At 38.9% G+C, this 17,027-nt stretch overlaps 2 protein-coding genes across 3 annotated transcripts in view; both read left to right on the top strand.

The window, feature by feature from the left end:
- Positions 1-16,570, top strand: part of LOC133643079 (monoacylglycerol lipase abhd6-B-like) — a 33,126-nt gene extending 16,556 nt beyond the window's left edge. Inside the window, exons 4-10 of the mRNA XM_062037488.1 lie at positions 1,038-1,197; positions 1,267-1,380; positions 8,262-8,394; positions 8,458-8,615; positions 8,700-8,754; positions 8,822-8,922; positions 15,961-16,570. Of these exons, the coding sequence (XP_061893472.1) occupies positions 1,038-1,197; positions 1,267-1,380; positions 8,262-8,394; positions 8,458-8,615; positions 8,700-8,754; positions 8,822-8,922; positions 15,961-16,140 (901 nt within the window). The 3' untranslated portion in view covers positions 16,141-16,570. The remainder of the gene's footprint in view (positions 1-1,037; positions 1,198-1,266; positions 1,381-8,261; positions 8,395-8,457; positions 8,616-8,699; positions 8,755-8,821; positions 8,923-15,960) is intronic.
- Positions 16,571-16,678: 108 nt separating this feature from the next.
- Positions 16,679-17,027, top strand: part of rpp14 (ribonuclease P/MRP 14 subunit) — a 14,483-nt gene continuing 14,134 nt past the window's right edge. The window contains exon 1 of one of the 2 annotated variants that reach the window (XM_062037490.1): positions 16,679-16,799. Coding sequence is in view for 1 of the 2 variants with exons in the window: in XM_062037489.1 (XP_061893473.1) it covers positions 16,711-16,799 (89 nt within the window). In the remaining variant the exon portion in view is untranslated. The remainder of the gene's footprint in view (positions 16,800-17,027) is intronic. The other variant, XM_062037489.1, reaches the window with a different exon arrangement.

Genomic DNA, 17,027 nt, shown 5'->3' with positions numbered 1-17,027 from the left:
TCATGTGTTGCCTTCATTATAACACTTATATAAGACTTTTAAAGTCATTTTAATAGTAGGCTAATATAGACACTTACATCATGTGTTGCCTTCATTATAACACTTATATAAGACTTTTAAAGTCATTTTGATAGTAGGCTAATATAGCCAATATAGACACTTACATCATGTGTTGCCTTCATTATAACACTTATATAAGACTTTTAAAGTCATTTTTATAGTAGGCTAATATAGCTAATATAGACACTTACATCATGTGTTGCCTTCATTATAACACTTATATAAGACTTTTAAAATAATTTTAATAGTAGGCTAATATAGTTAATATAGACACTTACATCATGTGCTGCCTCCATTATAACACTTATATAAGACTTTTAAAGTCATTTTGATAGTAGGCTAATATAGTTAATATAGACACTTACATCATGTGTTGCCTTCATTATAACACTTATATAATACTTTTAAAGTCATTTTAATAGTAGGCTAATATAGCTAATATAGACACTTACATCAGGTGTTGCCTTCATTATAACACTTATATAAGACTTTTAAAGTCATTTTGATAGTAGGCTAATATAGCTAATATAGACACTTACATCATGTGTTGCCTCCATTATAACACTTATATAGGGCTTTAAATTGTTTGCGGCTCCAGACAGATTTTTATTTTTGTGGTATTGTTGGTGCAGTATGGCTCTTAGTATATGTTGGGTTGCTGATATTTACGAGCACCGTGTCCTGACAGAAGCACTTTTGTCTGCCCACTCGCAAAGCTCTTCACTAGTCAAGCTGCATTTTGAGCAGAAACATTCGCAATTTGTCACGATTAATCCCTATTAGGCGCGTCACTCTCTCTTTGAAGTGGGCTTTAAATCTGAAGGTACTCCCGAACAGGGCTGACCTTTTCTAAAGTGCACACCCACGCGGTGCCGAGCCGCCGTCACGTCAGCAGCCGCTCGGCATGAATGGAGTCTTGTTCCATAAAGACCCGTGGAGAAAGAGGATTTGCTAAAAGATGTCGCGCTTTTGCGTAGGTTCTGGCGCCGCAAGCTGGGGCTGACGGTGCGCTACTCGTACAGCGGGAGTTACCGCTTCTGTTACTTCTGTCGCGGCACGGCGGGGGACGCCGGGCCGTCGTTGCTCCTGCTGCATGGCTTCTCCGCCGCCAAAGACATGTGGCTGCCCTTCGTCAAGGTGACGCGCCGCAAATAAACGTCGGTGTGCCCTGAGTTCTGCTTCACTACTTTTGTTTGCTCCCAACAGTACCTCCCCAGGGGCCAGCACGTGGTGTGCGTGGACATGCCGGGACACGAAGGGACGAGTCGCACCGGCGCCGAGGACTACAGCATTCAGGGCCAGGTTGCCCGAATCCACCAGGTGTGTGTCCGAGTGCAGTGGTCCCCAACCCGTACCGGTCCGTGATGCATTTGCTACCGGGCCACACAGATACATTAAAGATAGACGTACAGTCAGGCCCGGCCCTAACCGATCTGGCGCCCTAGGCAAGATTTTAGGAGGCGCCCCCCCCCCCCCCACATCAGCAGTGAAGTATTACAGTCTAATAATAAAAACATATGATTCCAGGAATAACATGAAATGATATAATATAGATGAAAAACCAAGGAGATATACCGTATTTCCTTGAATAGCCGCAGGGGCGCTAATTCATTTAAAACCTCCTGTCACTCCGGCGCTTACCAGAAGCCTGCGGGATGGCCAAGCATGCGCTAATTATTTTAAAACCTCTTCTCACTCCGGCGCTTACCTTATCATGAAAAGCACATTTAATAAAAAAAAACGTAATTATTGTCTTACCTTTATGTATAAATGAGTCCATGCCAGCTCCTTTTGAAGAAAAGCATCGATATAGAAGTCTTACTTATCTTTCTTCAGTTTTAAAAGTCTCTCTGTCTCGATGGACATCTTCCTTTTAAGTATTACCTCCTGCTTCGATTGAAAGTCCAGTTTAGAAGACCGTTTTATTTTAGATATGTAATCTTCCATGGTAAAAGTCCAAGCAAACAATGGCTGCGCACTCTTGCTGCCGGTTGTCTTCTTCTGCAGCACTCTTCTGCAGTACCAGCAGTCGCAAGAAGGATCACTAGCGCCCTCTACCACCAGGAGGCGGGAGTCATTTAATGACTCATATTTGACCCGGCGGAAGTGCCAAGCATGCGCTAACTATTTTGCAAAACGAGTTTGACACGGCTGTAATTCGAGGCATGCGAATACTATATTCCCGGCGCCAATTCAAGGAAATACGGTATGTATGATGTTAACTGATATGCAAATTAGATTAGATTTAATTTATTGTCATCATTACAGTGAAATGCTGAATAGCAGAATACAAAGTAACAGTATAATATATTATATGAGAATGTTATGTTATGATTATCTTTAACCGAATCACAGCAGTGCTCAAATTAAAAAACAACATTCCCTCTCATGTGATATTGCTTAATTAACATTAATGATGTGCACTTTAACAACTAGGCTTACAACTATACCTAATATATAAAGGGGTGGAAAAGTGACTATTACCTGCAGGGCAAACATTAGCTAACCAGAAGGCAATAACAATGTAAACAAAAAACACCTGCTTAAAAGATCTAATACAAATGTCCCTGAGGAATGTTAGGTGGGAGTACTGTAATTACCTAACGTTACATTATTATTTTCCATAACAATTTAGCCCCCTCCACAATATTAACCCGACGTTAAAACAGAACTAGCTATTTATTGATTAGCAATTACCGCATCATGTAACATTAGCTTAATGCTAAAAAGCCAGGTTACTATCACATTTTGTAACAGACAAATAATTTCATGTAGGCTAACGTTACCTACCTGCTACCTCTGTCTTTTTCTCGTTTCTCCTCCTCTTCTTTTCTCTTTTTTCTTCCCTGGGCACCTGACAGTTTTGGCCGTTTTGACATCTTGTGTTGATTTTTTGATGTGGTGACGTCCAAAAAGAGTCATGATACGGGAAGGGAGGTGGGGGGGGGGGGTGGTAATGTTGTAACAAATCATATTTTTTATTAAATAGGCTTTACTTTGCATTTTAATTAACGTGGGATTATTTTTTGTATTTAGAAATAATAGTACCAACTATTTTTTTTTTCTCCAACATTTCTGGCACTGGCGTGGCGCCCCCTAATGGACGGCGCCCTTGGCATTTGCCTATACGGCCTATGCCACGGGCCGGCCCTGCGTACAGTACAGGACACACCTTCTCATTCAATGCATGTTCTTTATTTTCATGACTATTTACATTGTAGAGTGTCACATCAAAACTATGAATGAACACATGTGGAGTTATAGGATAGCTTAGGATAGGTCTTTATTGTCATTGCACAAGTACAACGAAACTTTGTATTCAGCACAAACCTGTTCAAGATTAGACAAACAAACAGTGTACAGGGTTACAACACAGGAACGCCGATGGGTCGCCACAAGGCGCCCCGTAAAAGATGAGGGAAAAGGTAAAACGCCGGGGAAGGATGAGTAAATAAATACTATCTAGACTGGGACATATATCACATATACATATTACAACATACATCTCGAGATATCTAGCAACAGAGGGAAGGGAGTGCGGGGTTATGGTGGTCGGCCGCAGCTCTCAGGCGCTGACCATCCTTTCATCACTCCTATGGGATTTGCGTCGAGGGCGTTGGATTTGGGGTGGGGGGGGGGTATGTATGTGTGTGGCGTATATTTTTGTGGATGCATGTTTGTGTGTAAGCCTGCAGTGTGTCTCTGTTCCGCGGCCTTGATGTCGTGCAGTCGCTAGTCCAAAGTCAACAACAACAGGTGTGTTAACAAAAAAAGGTGAAATTTAAATTAAATTAAAATAAATTTATTTAAATTAAATTAAATTAAATTAAATTAAATTAATTTAGATTAAATTAAATTAAATTAAATGTAATTAATTTAATTTAATTTAATTTAATCCATTTTATTTTATTTTATTTTATTATGCAGAGCACAGTAAGGGCCCTATTGAAATTGCTGTGGTTTTTCTTCTATACATTTGGACGCCTTTTTGAGGCCCTTAACATGCATGAAAAGTCCCCAGCCTTGTCGATTATGGCGATAAATGTAATATTTAGTGGGTCCTGAAAATTTAATTTCAAAATTGGCTCTCTAGCGCCACCTTTTAAAATGAGAAAAAAAATTAGCCGCTCCTACCAGTTTCACGTACCGACACGAAAATCGCAGGAGACGACACACATAAAAGTCTCAAGAATCCATACCTAAAAACAAACAGGAAGTCGGCCATCTTGGTTTTTGTCTCCCATTTCCAAAAAAAGGGTTGTATTTTAACAAACTCCTCCTAGGAACTCTGGCCAATTAGTTGCGTTTAAAACGACAGATACTACACATTAAAGTGATGATAAATTGCGAACAAATTTTGTCCACGCCATTAAATGTGGGCGTGGCCTGGCGCCAAACATTGCCCTGACGATTCGCCACAAAACACGAAACGTTAATAACTCTGCTCCACAAATTCAGATCGTGAAGTTATTTGGTAGAGATGATGATGATGACACCCTGAAGTGCCCGATGGGTCAGTACCTGGTCCTGTTTATTCATAGTGGGCGGAGCCTGGCGGCGAAAACTGTAATTTCTGCACTTTAGGTGATCCGAGACAGATACTAAACTGATGGGTGATGATAAATTCAATCAATCAATCAATCAATCAATCAATCAATGTTTATTTATACAGCCCTAAATCACAGGTGTCTCAAAGGGCTGCACAAGTCACAACGACATCCGCGGTACAGAGTCCATATAAGGGCAAGGAAAAACTCACAACCCCAATGGGATGTTGATGTGAATGACTATGAGAAACCTTGGAGAGGACCGCATATGTGGGTCCTCCCACATATCCCTCTAGGGGAGACCGGATGCAATGGACGTCGAGTGGGTCTGACATAATATTGTGAAAGTCCAGTCCATAGTGGATCTAACATAATAGTGTGAGAGTCCAGTCCATAGTGGATCTAATATAATAGTGGGAGAGTCCAGTCCATAGTGGATCTAACATAATAGTGAGAGTCCGGTCCATAGTGGATCTAACATAATAGTGTGAGAGTCCAGTCCATAGTGGATCTAATATAATAGTGAGAGTCCAGTCCATAGTGGATCTAACATAATAGTGTGAGAGTCCAGTCCATAGTGGATCTAACATAATAGTGTGAGAGTCCAGTCCATAGTGGATCTAATATAATAGTGGGAGAGTCCAGTCCATAGTGGATCTAACATAATAGTGAGAGTCCGGTCCATAGTGGATCTAACATAATAGTGTGAGAGTCCAGTCCATAGTGGATCTAATATAATAGTGAGAGTCCAGTCCATAGTGGATCTAACATAATAGTGTGAGAGTCCAGTCCATAGTGGATCTAACATAATAGTGTGAGAGTCCAGTCCATAGTGGATCTAATATAATAGTGGGAGAGTCCAGTCCATAGTGGATCTAACATAATAGTGAGAGTCCGGTCCATAGTGGATCTAACATAATAGTGTGAGAGTCCAGTCCATAGTGGATCTAATATAATAGTGAGAGTCCAGTCCATAGTGGATCTAACATAATAGTGTGAGAGTCCAGTCCATAGTGGATCTAACATAATAGTGTGAGAGTCCAGTCCATAGTGGATCTAACATAATTGTGAGAGTCCAGTCCATAGTGGATCTAACATAATAGTGAGAGTCCAGTCCATAGTGGATCTAACATAATAGTGTGAGAGTCCTAGTCCATAGTGGATCTAACATAATAGTGAGAGTCCAGTCCATAGTGGATCTAACATAATAGTGTGAGAGTCCAGTCCATAGTGGATCTAACATAATAGTGTGAGAGTCCAGTCCATAGTGGATCTAACATAATAGTGTGAGAGTCCAGTCCATAGTGGATCTAACATAATAGTGTGAGAGTCCAGTCCATAGTGGATCTAATATAATAGTGGGAGAGTCCAGTCCATAGTGGATCTAACATAATAGTGAGAGTCCAGTCCATAGTGGATCTAACATAATTGTGAGAGTCCAGTCCATAGTGGATCTAACATAATAGTGTGAGAGTCCAGTCCATAGTGGATCTAACATAATAGTGAGAGTCCAGTCCATAGTGGGGCCAGCAGGAGACCATCTTGAGCGGAGACTGGTCAGCAGCGTAGAGATGTCCCCAACCGATGCACAGGCGAGCGGTCCACCCCGGGTCCCGACTCTGGACAGCCAGCACTTCATCCATGGCCACGGGACCTGTGTCCCACCCCCCTCCACAAGGGAGAGGGGGGCAGAGGAGAAAAGAAAAGAAACGGCAGATCAACTGGTCTAAAGAGGGGGTCTATTTAATTGCAAAAAATGTTGTGCAAGTGACAGGATGTGGGCGTGGCATGGCGGCAAACTTTGATCTGATGTTTCGCCACAAAACACGGAACGTTAACTCGGCTTCACAAGTTCAGATCTAGGTCCTAATTGCTGCAACTGATGATGACAGTCTGAAGTGGCTTAATTTAATTTAATTTAATTTAATTTAATGTTATTTTATTTTATTTTATTGGTATTACCTCTAATTTTTTTAAAGGCCCAAGCAGCGGAGCAAGCCCCTCAGGGGCAATGCAGAGCACAGCAAGGGCCCCAATGAAATTGCTGTGTTTTTTCTTCTATACCGGGGGTCAGCAACCCGCGGCTCTTTAGCACCGCCCTAGTGGCTCCCTGGAGCTTTTTCAAAAATGGAAAAAGATGGGGAAAAAATATATTGTTTTAATAATGTCTCTGTAGGAGGAAACACATGACACAAACCTTCCTAAATGTTAAAAAGCCCACTGTTTACTATGTTTGTGTTTATGCTTCACTGGTGACAGTATTTGGCCTGCGCCGTTTTGTCCTACTAATTTTGACGGTCTTTGAACTCACCATAGTTGGTTTATGTGTACAACTTTCTCCGTCGCTGCCACAGAAAGACGTGTTTCATGCCACTCCTTCTTTGTCTCATTTTGTCCACCAAATGTTTTATGCAGTGCGTGGATGCACAAAAGTGAGCTTTGTTGACGTTATTGACTTGCGTGAAGTGCTAATAATCCATGCTAACATGCTATTTAGGCTAGCTGTGTGTACATATTACATCATTATGCCTCACTTGTAGGTATTAGGGCTGCAACTAACGATTAATTTGATAATCGATTAATCTGTCGATTATTACTTCGATTAATCGATTAATAATCGGATGAAAGAGACAAACTACATTTCTATCCTTTCCAGTATTTTATTGGGGGGGAAAAACAGCATACTGGCACCATACTTATTTTGATTATTGTTTCTCAGCTGTTTGTACATGTTGCAGTTTATAAATAAAGGTTTATAAAAATTTAAAAAACTAAAATTAAAAAATAATAAAAAATAAAAAATTGCCTCTGCGCATAGCATAGATCCAATGAATCGATGACTAAATTAATCGCCAACTATTTTTATAATCGATTTAATCGATTAGTTGTTGCAGCCATAGTAGGTATATGAGTTCATTTCATTTCCTTTACTTATGTCCGCTGTGTATTTAATTTAGATTTGCATATCTCATGACACATTATCTGTATGTAATATTGGCTGCATTTCTGATTGTGTGCCATGTTGTTCCAGACCACAGCAAACGTTACCATGTTGTTCCAGACCACAGCAAACGTTACCCAGCTTGCAAAGATTGTAATAAATCCATTAGAAGAAGACAGCCTGTCCTTTCCTCTAACTTGGGCACACACATCTATACCTTTGGCAGTTTTAAGCCAGTAATTTCCAGGAGTTATCTAACCCTCTGAGATACTTACTTAATGTGGTGCCTTCATTATAACACTTAAATGAGGCTCTTAACTTTTTGCGGCTCCAGACAGATTAGTTTTTTGTATTTTTGGTCCAATATGGCTCTTTCAACATGTTGGGTTGCCGACCCCTGTTCTATACGTTTGGACACCTTTTTGGGGCGCTTAACATGTGTGAAAAGTCCTCATATTTTGCAGACGTGTAAGGTATGGCAAAAAAAATGTATATTTTGGGGGTTCTGAAATATTTGTTGGTGGGTCAGGACGTGACCGCAAGCGTCATGCGGGCCGACCGACTCGTGCGAACCCGTTTATTACTGCTTTTATCTATTATTATTTTTGCAAACATTAAGTTTTACGTATCATTTGTTATTGTCTTTGCTGTATGTGTATTGGTAGTCGTGTCCTGCTTGTCACTAAAACTCCCCCCGTCTCTTCTGTTCTCAGTTTGTGCAGAGTGTGGGTCTGGACAAAAGACCATTCCACCTGGTGGGGACATCCATGGGGGGCAATGTTGCAGGAGTGTACGCCGCCACCTACCCTGCTCAGCTGTCTGGCCTCACCTTGATGTGCCCGGCAGGTAAACTTGAGAGATCTAGGCATCAACTTCAAAGAAAATCCATCGCCCTCATCCTCGTTCCAGGCCTGGTCTATCCCACCGAGTCCGAGTTCATCAGCCGTCTGAGGGAGCTGGAGAAGAATCCGCAGCCGGTGTCCATCCCTCTGATTCCCTCTACTCACCAGGAACTGGAGGACATGCTGCGTCTCTGCTGCTACAACCCCCTCAAGCTACCGCGGCAGGTGTGACGCTGATCCTACACCCTGTCCTAAAAAGAAAAACATATCCTACAGCTAGATTTTGACCTATGATGTGTTTGTTGTCAGGTCCTGCGCGGTCTCCTTGACAACAGGCTCCACCATAACGGTTTTTATAGAGAAGGTTTGTCCACCTGCATGTCGCCGCCGTCCACTGCATTTTTTTCTAACATCTGTCGGCGCGTCCTCAGTGTTCATGGAGCTGGTCGGTGAAAAGTCTCGTCACTCGCTGCATGAAAATCTGCATTTGATCACGTCGCCCCTGCAGGTCCTTTGGGGTAAACAAGACCAGGTAAAAGAGTCAATCACACACTTTCGGCTTCACAATAATAGCACTTCAATTCCGGTGTAACAACCAGAGGTGGGTAGAGTAGCCAGAAATTGTACTCAAGTAAGAGTACTGTTACTTTAGAGATGTATTACTCAAGTAAAAGTAAGGAGTAGTCACCCAAATATTTACTTGAGTAAAAGTATGTTGTGAAAAAACTACTCAAGTACTGAGTAACTGATGAGTAACCTGTTCGTTTAATGATGACGGCAACAAATAATGCACAAAAACTTAAAAATAGCAATGAGCAAATTCAGAGCCAGAATATCTCTTAAGCAACTAAAACAATAATATATATTAAATAATAAGACATTAACATAAAAAAAATGAAGGCAAATTGAGCCACAATAACTTAACAGCACCATAGGCTCAGTAGGCAGAGATTACAAAGGAAAATAACAAGTTAGCCTTTACGCAAACCATAAACTGATAGGTGTGGGCTGCACCTGGGAACACACTGATTGGTGTTTCTATGCATGCGTGTGTGTGCGACTGTGTGTGTGTGTGTGTGTGTGTGTGTGTGTGTGTGTGTGTGTGTGTGTGTCTATGAGGCTGCAGTGCATTAATAAATGTCCCCACACGATGTACATTTGACAGTGATTCATAGCAGGGAAGCTAACATCAGCCTACGGTGACAGCCAAAATATCTACTAACGTTACTTACCGCCATGTGCTTCCTCAAATTTGACGTTGAGTTCATGTAAGCTTAAGCTTGTTGTTTTGCCGCTGAAACTTTATGTGCAGTTAATCACGTGACCGCCGGGCTCTGTTTGATTGGTGAAACGGAGTCAAACGTCACCTGTGACTGCATTTGATTGGTGAAACGGAGTCAAACATCACCAGTGACTGCATTTGATTGGTGAAACGGAGTCAAACGTCACCAGTGACTGTATTTGATTGGTGAAACGGAGTCAAACGTCACCAGTGACTGCATTTGATTGGTGAAACGGAGTCAAACGTCACCAGTGACTGTATTTGATTGGTGAAACGGAGTCAAACGTCACCAGTGACTGTATTTGATTGGTGAAACGGAGTCAAACGTCACCAGTGACTGTATTTGATTGGTGAAACGGAGTCAAACGTCACCAGTGACTGTATGTGATTGGTGAAACGGAGTCAAACGTCACCAGTGACTGTATTTGATTGGTGAAACGGAGTCAAACGTCACCAGTGACTGCATGTGATTGGTGAAACGGAGTCAAACGTCACCAGTGACTGCATTTGATTGGTGAAACGGAGTCAAACGTCACCAGTGACTGCATTTGATTGGTGAAACGGAGTCAAACGTCACCAGTGACTGTATTTGATTGGTGAAACGGAGTCAAACGTCACCAGTGACTGTATTTGATTGGTGAAACGGAGTCAAACGTCACCAGTGACTGTATTTGATTGGTGAAACGGAGTCAAACGTCACCAGTGACTGTATGTGATTGGTGAAACGGAGTCAAACGTCACCAGTGACTGTATTTGATTGGTGAAACGGAGTCAAACGTCACCAGTGACTGCATGTGATTGGTGAAACGGAGTCAAACGTCACCAGTGACTGCATTTGATTGGTGAAACGGAGTCAAACGTCACCAGTGACTGCATTTGATTGGTGAAACGGAGTCAAACGTCACCAGTGACTGCATTTGATTGGTGAAACGGAGTCAAACGTCACCAGTGACTGCATGTGATTGGTGAAACGGAGTCAAACGTCACCAGTGACTGCATTTGATTGGTGAAACGGAGTCAAACGTCACCAGTGACTGCATTTGATTGGTGAAACGCAGGCATGCGGTAGATCCTACTTTGAAGGTCTGTCTGACAAACCAAAACAAACAAAGCGTGCATTAACAGATCGATAAAAATCAGTAGCAAGTAGCGAGCTGAATGTAGATAAATGGTAAGTAAAAAAAAAAAAGGTAGCGTTTCTTCTCTATAAATATACTCAAGTAAAAGTAAAAGTATGTTGCATTAAAACTACTCTTAGAAGTACAATTTATCCCAAAAGTTACTCAAGTAGATGTAACGGAGTAAATGTAGCGCATTACTACCCACCTCTGGTAACAACCATAACAAAATGGTTACATTACATTTAGACTAGGGATGTCCGATAATATCGGACTGCCGATATTATCGGACGATAAATGCTTTAAAATGTAATATCGGAAATGATCGGTATCGGTTTAAAAATTATCGTATCGGTTTCAAAATTTAAAATTTATGACTTTTTAAAAGGCCGCCGTGTACACGGACGTAGGGAGAAGTACAGAGCGCCAATAAACCTTAAAGGCACTGCCTTTGCGTGCCGGCCCAGTCACATAATATCTACGGCTTTTCACACACACAAGTGAATGCCATTCATACTTGGTCAACAGCCATACAGGACACACTGAGGGTAGCCGTATAAACAACTTTAACACTGTTACAAATATGCGCCACACTGTGAACCCACACCAAACAAGAATGACAAAACCATTTCGGGAGAACATCCGCACCGTAACACAACAGAACAAATACCCAGAATCCCTTGCAGCACTAACTCTTCCGGGACGCTCCAATATACAACCCCCACTACCCCCTACCCCCCACCTCAACCTCCTCATGCTCTCTCAGGGAGAGCATGTCCCAAATTCCAAGCTGCTGTTTTGAGGCATGTTTAAAAAAATAATGCACTTTGTGACTTCAATAATAAATATGGCAGTGCCATGTTGGCATTTTTTTCCATAACTTGAGTTGATTTATTTTGGAAAACCTTGTTACATTGTTTAATGCATCCAGCGGGGCATCACAACAAAATTAGGCATAATAATGTGTTAATTCCACAACTGTATATATCGGTACCGGTTGATATCGGAATCAGTAATTAAGAGTTGGACAATATCGGAATATCGGATATCGGCAAAAAAGCCATTATCGAACATCTCTAATTTAGACCGTCCTTTGTCAAAGATGTTTTGTTATGAATTCTGTGATATTTCTACAAAAATAAATGTTTCCTGGCGGATTGAAATAAAGTGAATAATCTTTTATAACCTGTTCTGATTAATAGTCCGCATTCACAGGATGTTTAGCAGGCGGAATATTACATTGATAATTAACAAAGAAGGTTAAAACATTGTCATGCAGGCATATGAATACCATTAACTTGTACAACATGTAATGTACAGAATATCAAAAGCATTTATTCAGGTAGAAATATCACAGATTACGTTACCAAACATATTTGGCAATCAAACCATGACCATAACAATCCACATTTTGTGTTACTAATGTGCGAAATTGGGATCTAAACATCTAAGTGTAGTTCCTCTCTTCTGAATGCAAGTGCTCCTACAGCAGGATTGAAAATTCCGTATTCTTACAAAATACAAAATCTGGCAAGACACCAATGCACTGCAGGAACTTTTTTTTTAACTGTAATTAAAAGCGTGTTTCTGTCCTTTTTGTGTAAAACATTTCATTAAAGCAAACTAATTGTCCAGTCTTGGTCATAAAAACTTGAAAATCATCCGTCTCGAGTACACTTATTAATGATGCAAAATTAGGGATGTCCGATAATATCGGCCTGCCGATAATATCGGCCTGCCGATATTATCGGCCGATAAATGCGTTAAAATGTAATATCGGAAATTATCGGTATCGGTTTTTTTATTATCGGTATCTTTTTTTTCCTTTTTTTTTTAAATTAAATCAACATAAAAAACAAGAGATACACTTACAATTAATGCACCAACCCAAAAAACCTCCCTCCTCATTCACACAAAAGGGTTGTTTCTTTCTGTTATTAATATTCTGGTTCCTACATTATATATCAATATATATCAATACAGTCTGCAAGGGATACAGTCCGTAAGCACACATGATTGTGCGTGCTGCTGGTCCACTAATAGTACTAACCTTTAACAGTTAATGTTACTCATTTTCATTAATTACTAGTTTCTATGTAACTGTTTTTATATTGTTTTACTTTCTTTTTTATTCAAGAAAATGTTTTTAATTTATTTATCTTATTTTATTTTATAAATTTTTTTTTAAAGTACCTTATCTTCACCATACCTGGTTGTCCAAATTAGACATAATAATGTGTTAATTCCACGACTGTATATATCGGTTGATATCGGTATCGGTTGATATCGGTATCGGTAATTAAAGAGTTGGACAATATCGGAATATCGGATATCGACAAAAAGCCATTATCGGACATCCCTATGCAAAATTATATATAACCGCGATTAAACACGATCAATTTTGAGATATCTATGAACAAACTGCGATTAATCACGATCAATTTTGAGATATCTATGAACAAACTGCGATTAATCACGATCAATTTTGAGATATCTATGAAAAAACTGCTATTAATCACGATCAATTTTGAGATATCTATGAACAAACTGCGATTAATCACGATCAATTTTGAGACATCTATGAATAAACTGTGATTAATCACGATCAATTTTGAGATATCTATGAACAAACTGCGATTAATCACGATCAATTTTGAGATATCTATGAACAAACTCCGATTAATCACGATCAATTTTGAGATATCTATGAATAAACTGTGATTAATCACGATCAATTTTGAGATATCTATGAACAAACTGCGATTAATCACGATCAATTTTGAGATATCTATGAACAAACTGTGATTAATCACGATCAATTTTGAGATATCTATGAACAAACTGCGATTAATCACGATCAATTTTGAGATATCTACGAACAAACTGCGATTAATCACGATCAATTTTGAGATATCTACGAACAAACTGCGATTAATCACGATCAATTTTGAGATATCTATGGACAAACTGCGATTAATCACGATCAATTTTGAGATATCTATGAACAAACTGCGATTAACCACGATCAATTTTGAGATATCTCTGAACAAACTGCGATTAATCACGATCAATTTTGAGATATCTACAAACAAACTGCGATTAATCACGATCAATTTTGAGATATCTATGAACAAACTGCGATCAATCACGATAAATTTTGAGATATCTATGAACAAACTGCGATTAATCACAATCAATTTTGAGATATCTATGAACAAACTGCGAATAATCACGATCAATTTTGAGATATCTATGAACAAACTGCGATTAATCACGATCAATTTTGAGATATCTATGAAAAAACTGCTATTAATCACGATCAATTTTGAGATATCTACGAACAAACTGCGATTAATCACAATCAATTTTGAGATATCTATGAACAAACTGCGATTAATCACGATCAATTTTGAGATATCTATGAACAAACTGATTAATCATGATCAATTTTGAGATATCTATGAACAAACTGCGATTAATCACGATCAATTTTGAGATATCTACCAACAAACTGCGATTAATCACGATCAATTTTGAGATATCTATGAACAAACTGCGATTAACCACGATCAATTTTGAGATATCTCTGAACAAACTGCGATTAATCACGATCAATTTTGAGATATCGACAAACAAACTGCGATTAATCACGATCAATTTTGAGATATCTATGAACAAACTGCGATCAATCACGATCAATTTTGAGATATCTATGAACAAACTGCGATTAATCACAATCAATTTTGAGATATCTATGAACAAACTGCGATTAATCACGATCAATTTTGAGATATCTATGAACAAACTGCGATTAATCACGATCAATTTTGAGATATCTATGAAAAAACTGCTATTAATCACGATCAATTTTGAGATATCTACGAACAAACTGCGATTAATCACAATCAATTTTGAGATATCTATGAACAAACTGCGATTAATCACGATCAATTTTGAGATATCTATGAACAAACTGATTAATCATGATCAATTTTGAGATATCTATGAACAAACTGCGATTAATCACGATCAATTTTGAGATATCTACCAACAAACTGCAATTAATCACCATCAATTTTGAGATATCTACGAACAAACTGCGATTAATCACGATCAATTTTGAGATATCTACGAACAAACTGCGATTAATCACGATCAATTTTGATATATCTATGAACAAACTGCGATTAATCACGATCAATTTTGAGATATCTATGAACAAACTGCGATTAATCACGATCAATTTTGAGATAGCTATGAACAAACTGCGATTAATCACGATCAATTTTGAGATAGCTATGAACAAACTGCGATTAATCACGATCAATTTTGAGTAGGGATGTCCGATAATGGCTTTTTGCCGATATCCGATATGCCGATATTGTCCAACTCTTTAATTGCCGATACCGATATCAACCGATACCGATATCAACCGATATATGCAGTCGTGGAATTAACACATTATTATGCCTAATTTGGACAACCAGGTATGGGGAAGATAAGGTACTTTTTTTAAAAAATGAATCAAATAAAATAAGATAAATAAATTAAAAACATTTTCTTGAATAAAAAATAAAGTAAAACAATATAAAAACAGTTGCATAGAAACTAGTAATTAATGAAAATTTGTAAAATTAACTGTTAAAGGTTAGTACTATTAGTGGACCAGCAGCACGCACAATCATGTGTGCTTACGGACTGTATCCCTTGCAGACTGTATTGATATATATTGATATATAATGTAGGAAGCAGAATATTAATAACAGAAAGAAACAACCCTTTTGTGTGAATGAGTGTAAATGGGGGGAGGGAGGTTTTTTGGGTTGGTGCACTAATTGTAAGTGTATCTTGTGTTTTTTATGTGGGTTTAATAAAAAAAAAAAAAAAAATTTTTTAAAAACGATACTGATAATAAAAAAACCGATACCGACAATTTCCGATATGACATTTTAACGCATTAATCGGCCGATAATATCGGCAGACCGATATTATCGGACATCTCTAATTTTGAGATATCTATAATCAAACTGCGATTGATCGCGATCAAATATTTTCATCGTTTGACAGCCTGCTTGACAGATTCGTCCTTGAAAAAATGGCATTAAAAAGAAGTTTTTGATTATATGTGTTATTTATAAAAGCGACTTCCAGGTGAATTGTGTCCTTTCAGGTTCTGGATGTTTCCGGAGCGTCTGTGCTGCAGGCGGCGGTGCCCAACAGTCAGGTGGTCCTGCTGGATAACTGCGGCCATACCATAGCGTTGGAGCGGCCCAGACTGGCCGCCAAGCTCGTCATGGACTTCCTGTCTGTACAGGAAGCCAACAGCAAAGACGCTAAAAAACATTCCTGATGTTCTTCACTGGAGATTGACCCTTTTAGAAAAAAGTTTATTATATTTGCTATAAATGATGATTGATTGATTGAAACTTGTATTAGTAGATTGCACAGTACAGTACATATTCCGTACAATTGCACTAAATGGTAACCCCAATAAGTTTTTCAACTTGTTTAAGTCGGGGTCCACGTTAATCAATTCATGGTAGAAAGCATGTGAAAGTGATGTTTTGTTTTCAAATAGCAAAAAAAACATTTCAATTTAATTTGTGTTTGTTTTTCTTTTCTGTTAGTTTTAAAATCAATGACTGAAATTGTCCACTGTTCATTTTTATTGAAGCACTTCAGTTACAGACGCACATATTAATTTGTGTTATGACTTGTAAAATAAATTTTATGATGAGAAAAAAAATAATGTTTTGAATGTAAAATAAATTTTATGATGAGAAAAAAAATAATGTTTTGAATGTTTTTGCTTAAATGTGTTATTAGCTAAACGAACGCACAACTCTGTATTATAAAATATCTTAAACGTTATCCTGAAGAACTTTCGACAATGCCCGATAGGAGGCAGTATTTCGCCTCAATGATCGTTCACCCCGCCGAAGAAGAAGAAGCTGGCGCATGCGTAGATCGAAGACACCCCGCGCATGTCCGCACTAAAAGTATCACTTGGTGAGTTTACAAACATAATTTATTACCTAAAATGACAACTAATTACTGGCTATATGTTGACTGTTGTAGTTGTGTATTCTGTCAATCAAGCTGAACTAGTCTCCTTTAGCAGTTTGACTTAACCTTCAGCTATTAGTAGACTAACCTCCATGAATTTACTAACTTGATTATTGTAATATACGCAGTCCTATTATTTACCATAACACACACGTGGCGAAACACACTGTC

Source organism: Entelurus aequoreus, linkage group LG26 (assembly GCF_033978785.1).
Source record: "Entelurus aequoreus isolate RoL-2023_Sb linkage group LG26, RoL_Eaeq_v1.1, whole genome shotgun sequence".
Taxonomy (NCBI): domain Eukaryota; kingdom Metazoa; phylum Chordata; class Actinopteri; order Syngnathiformes; family Syngnathidae; genus Entelurus; species Entelurus aequoreus.
The sequence above is the reverse complement of the archived record's forward strand: the minus strand, read 5'-3'. Positions and strand labels throughout refer to the sequence as shown.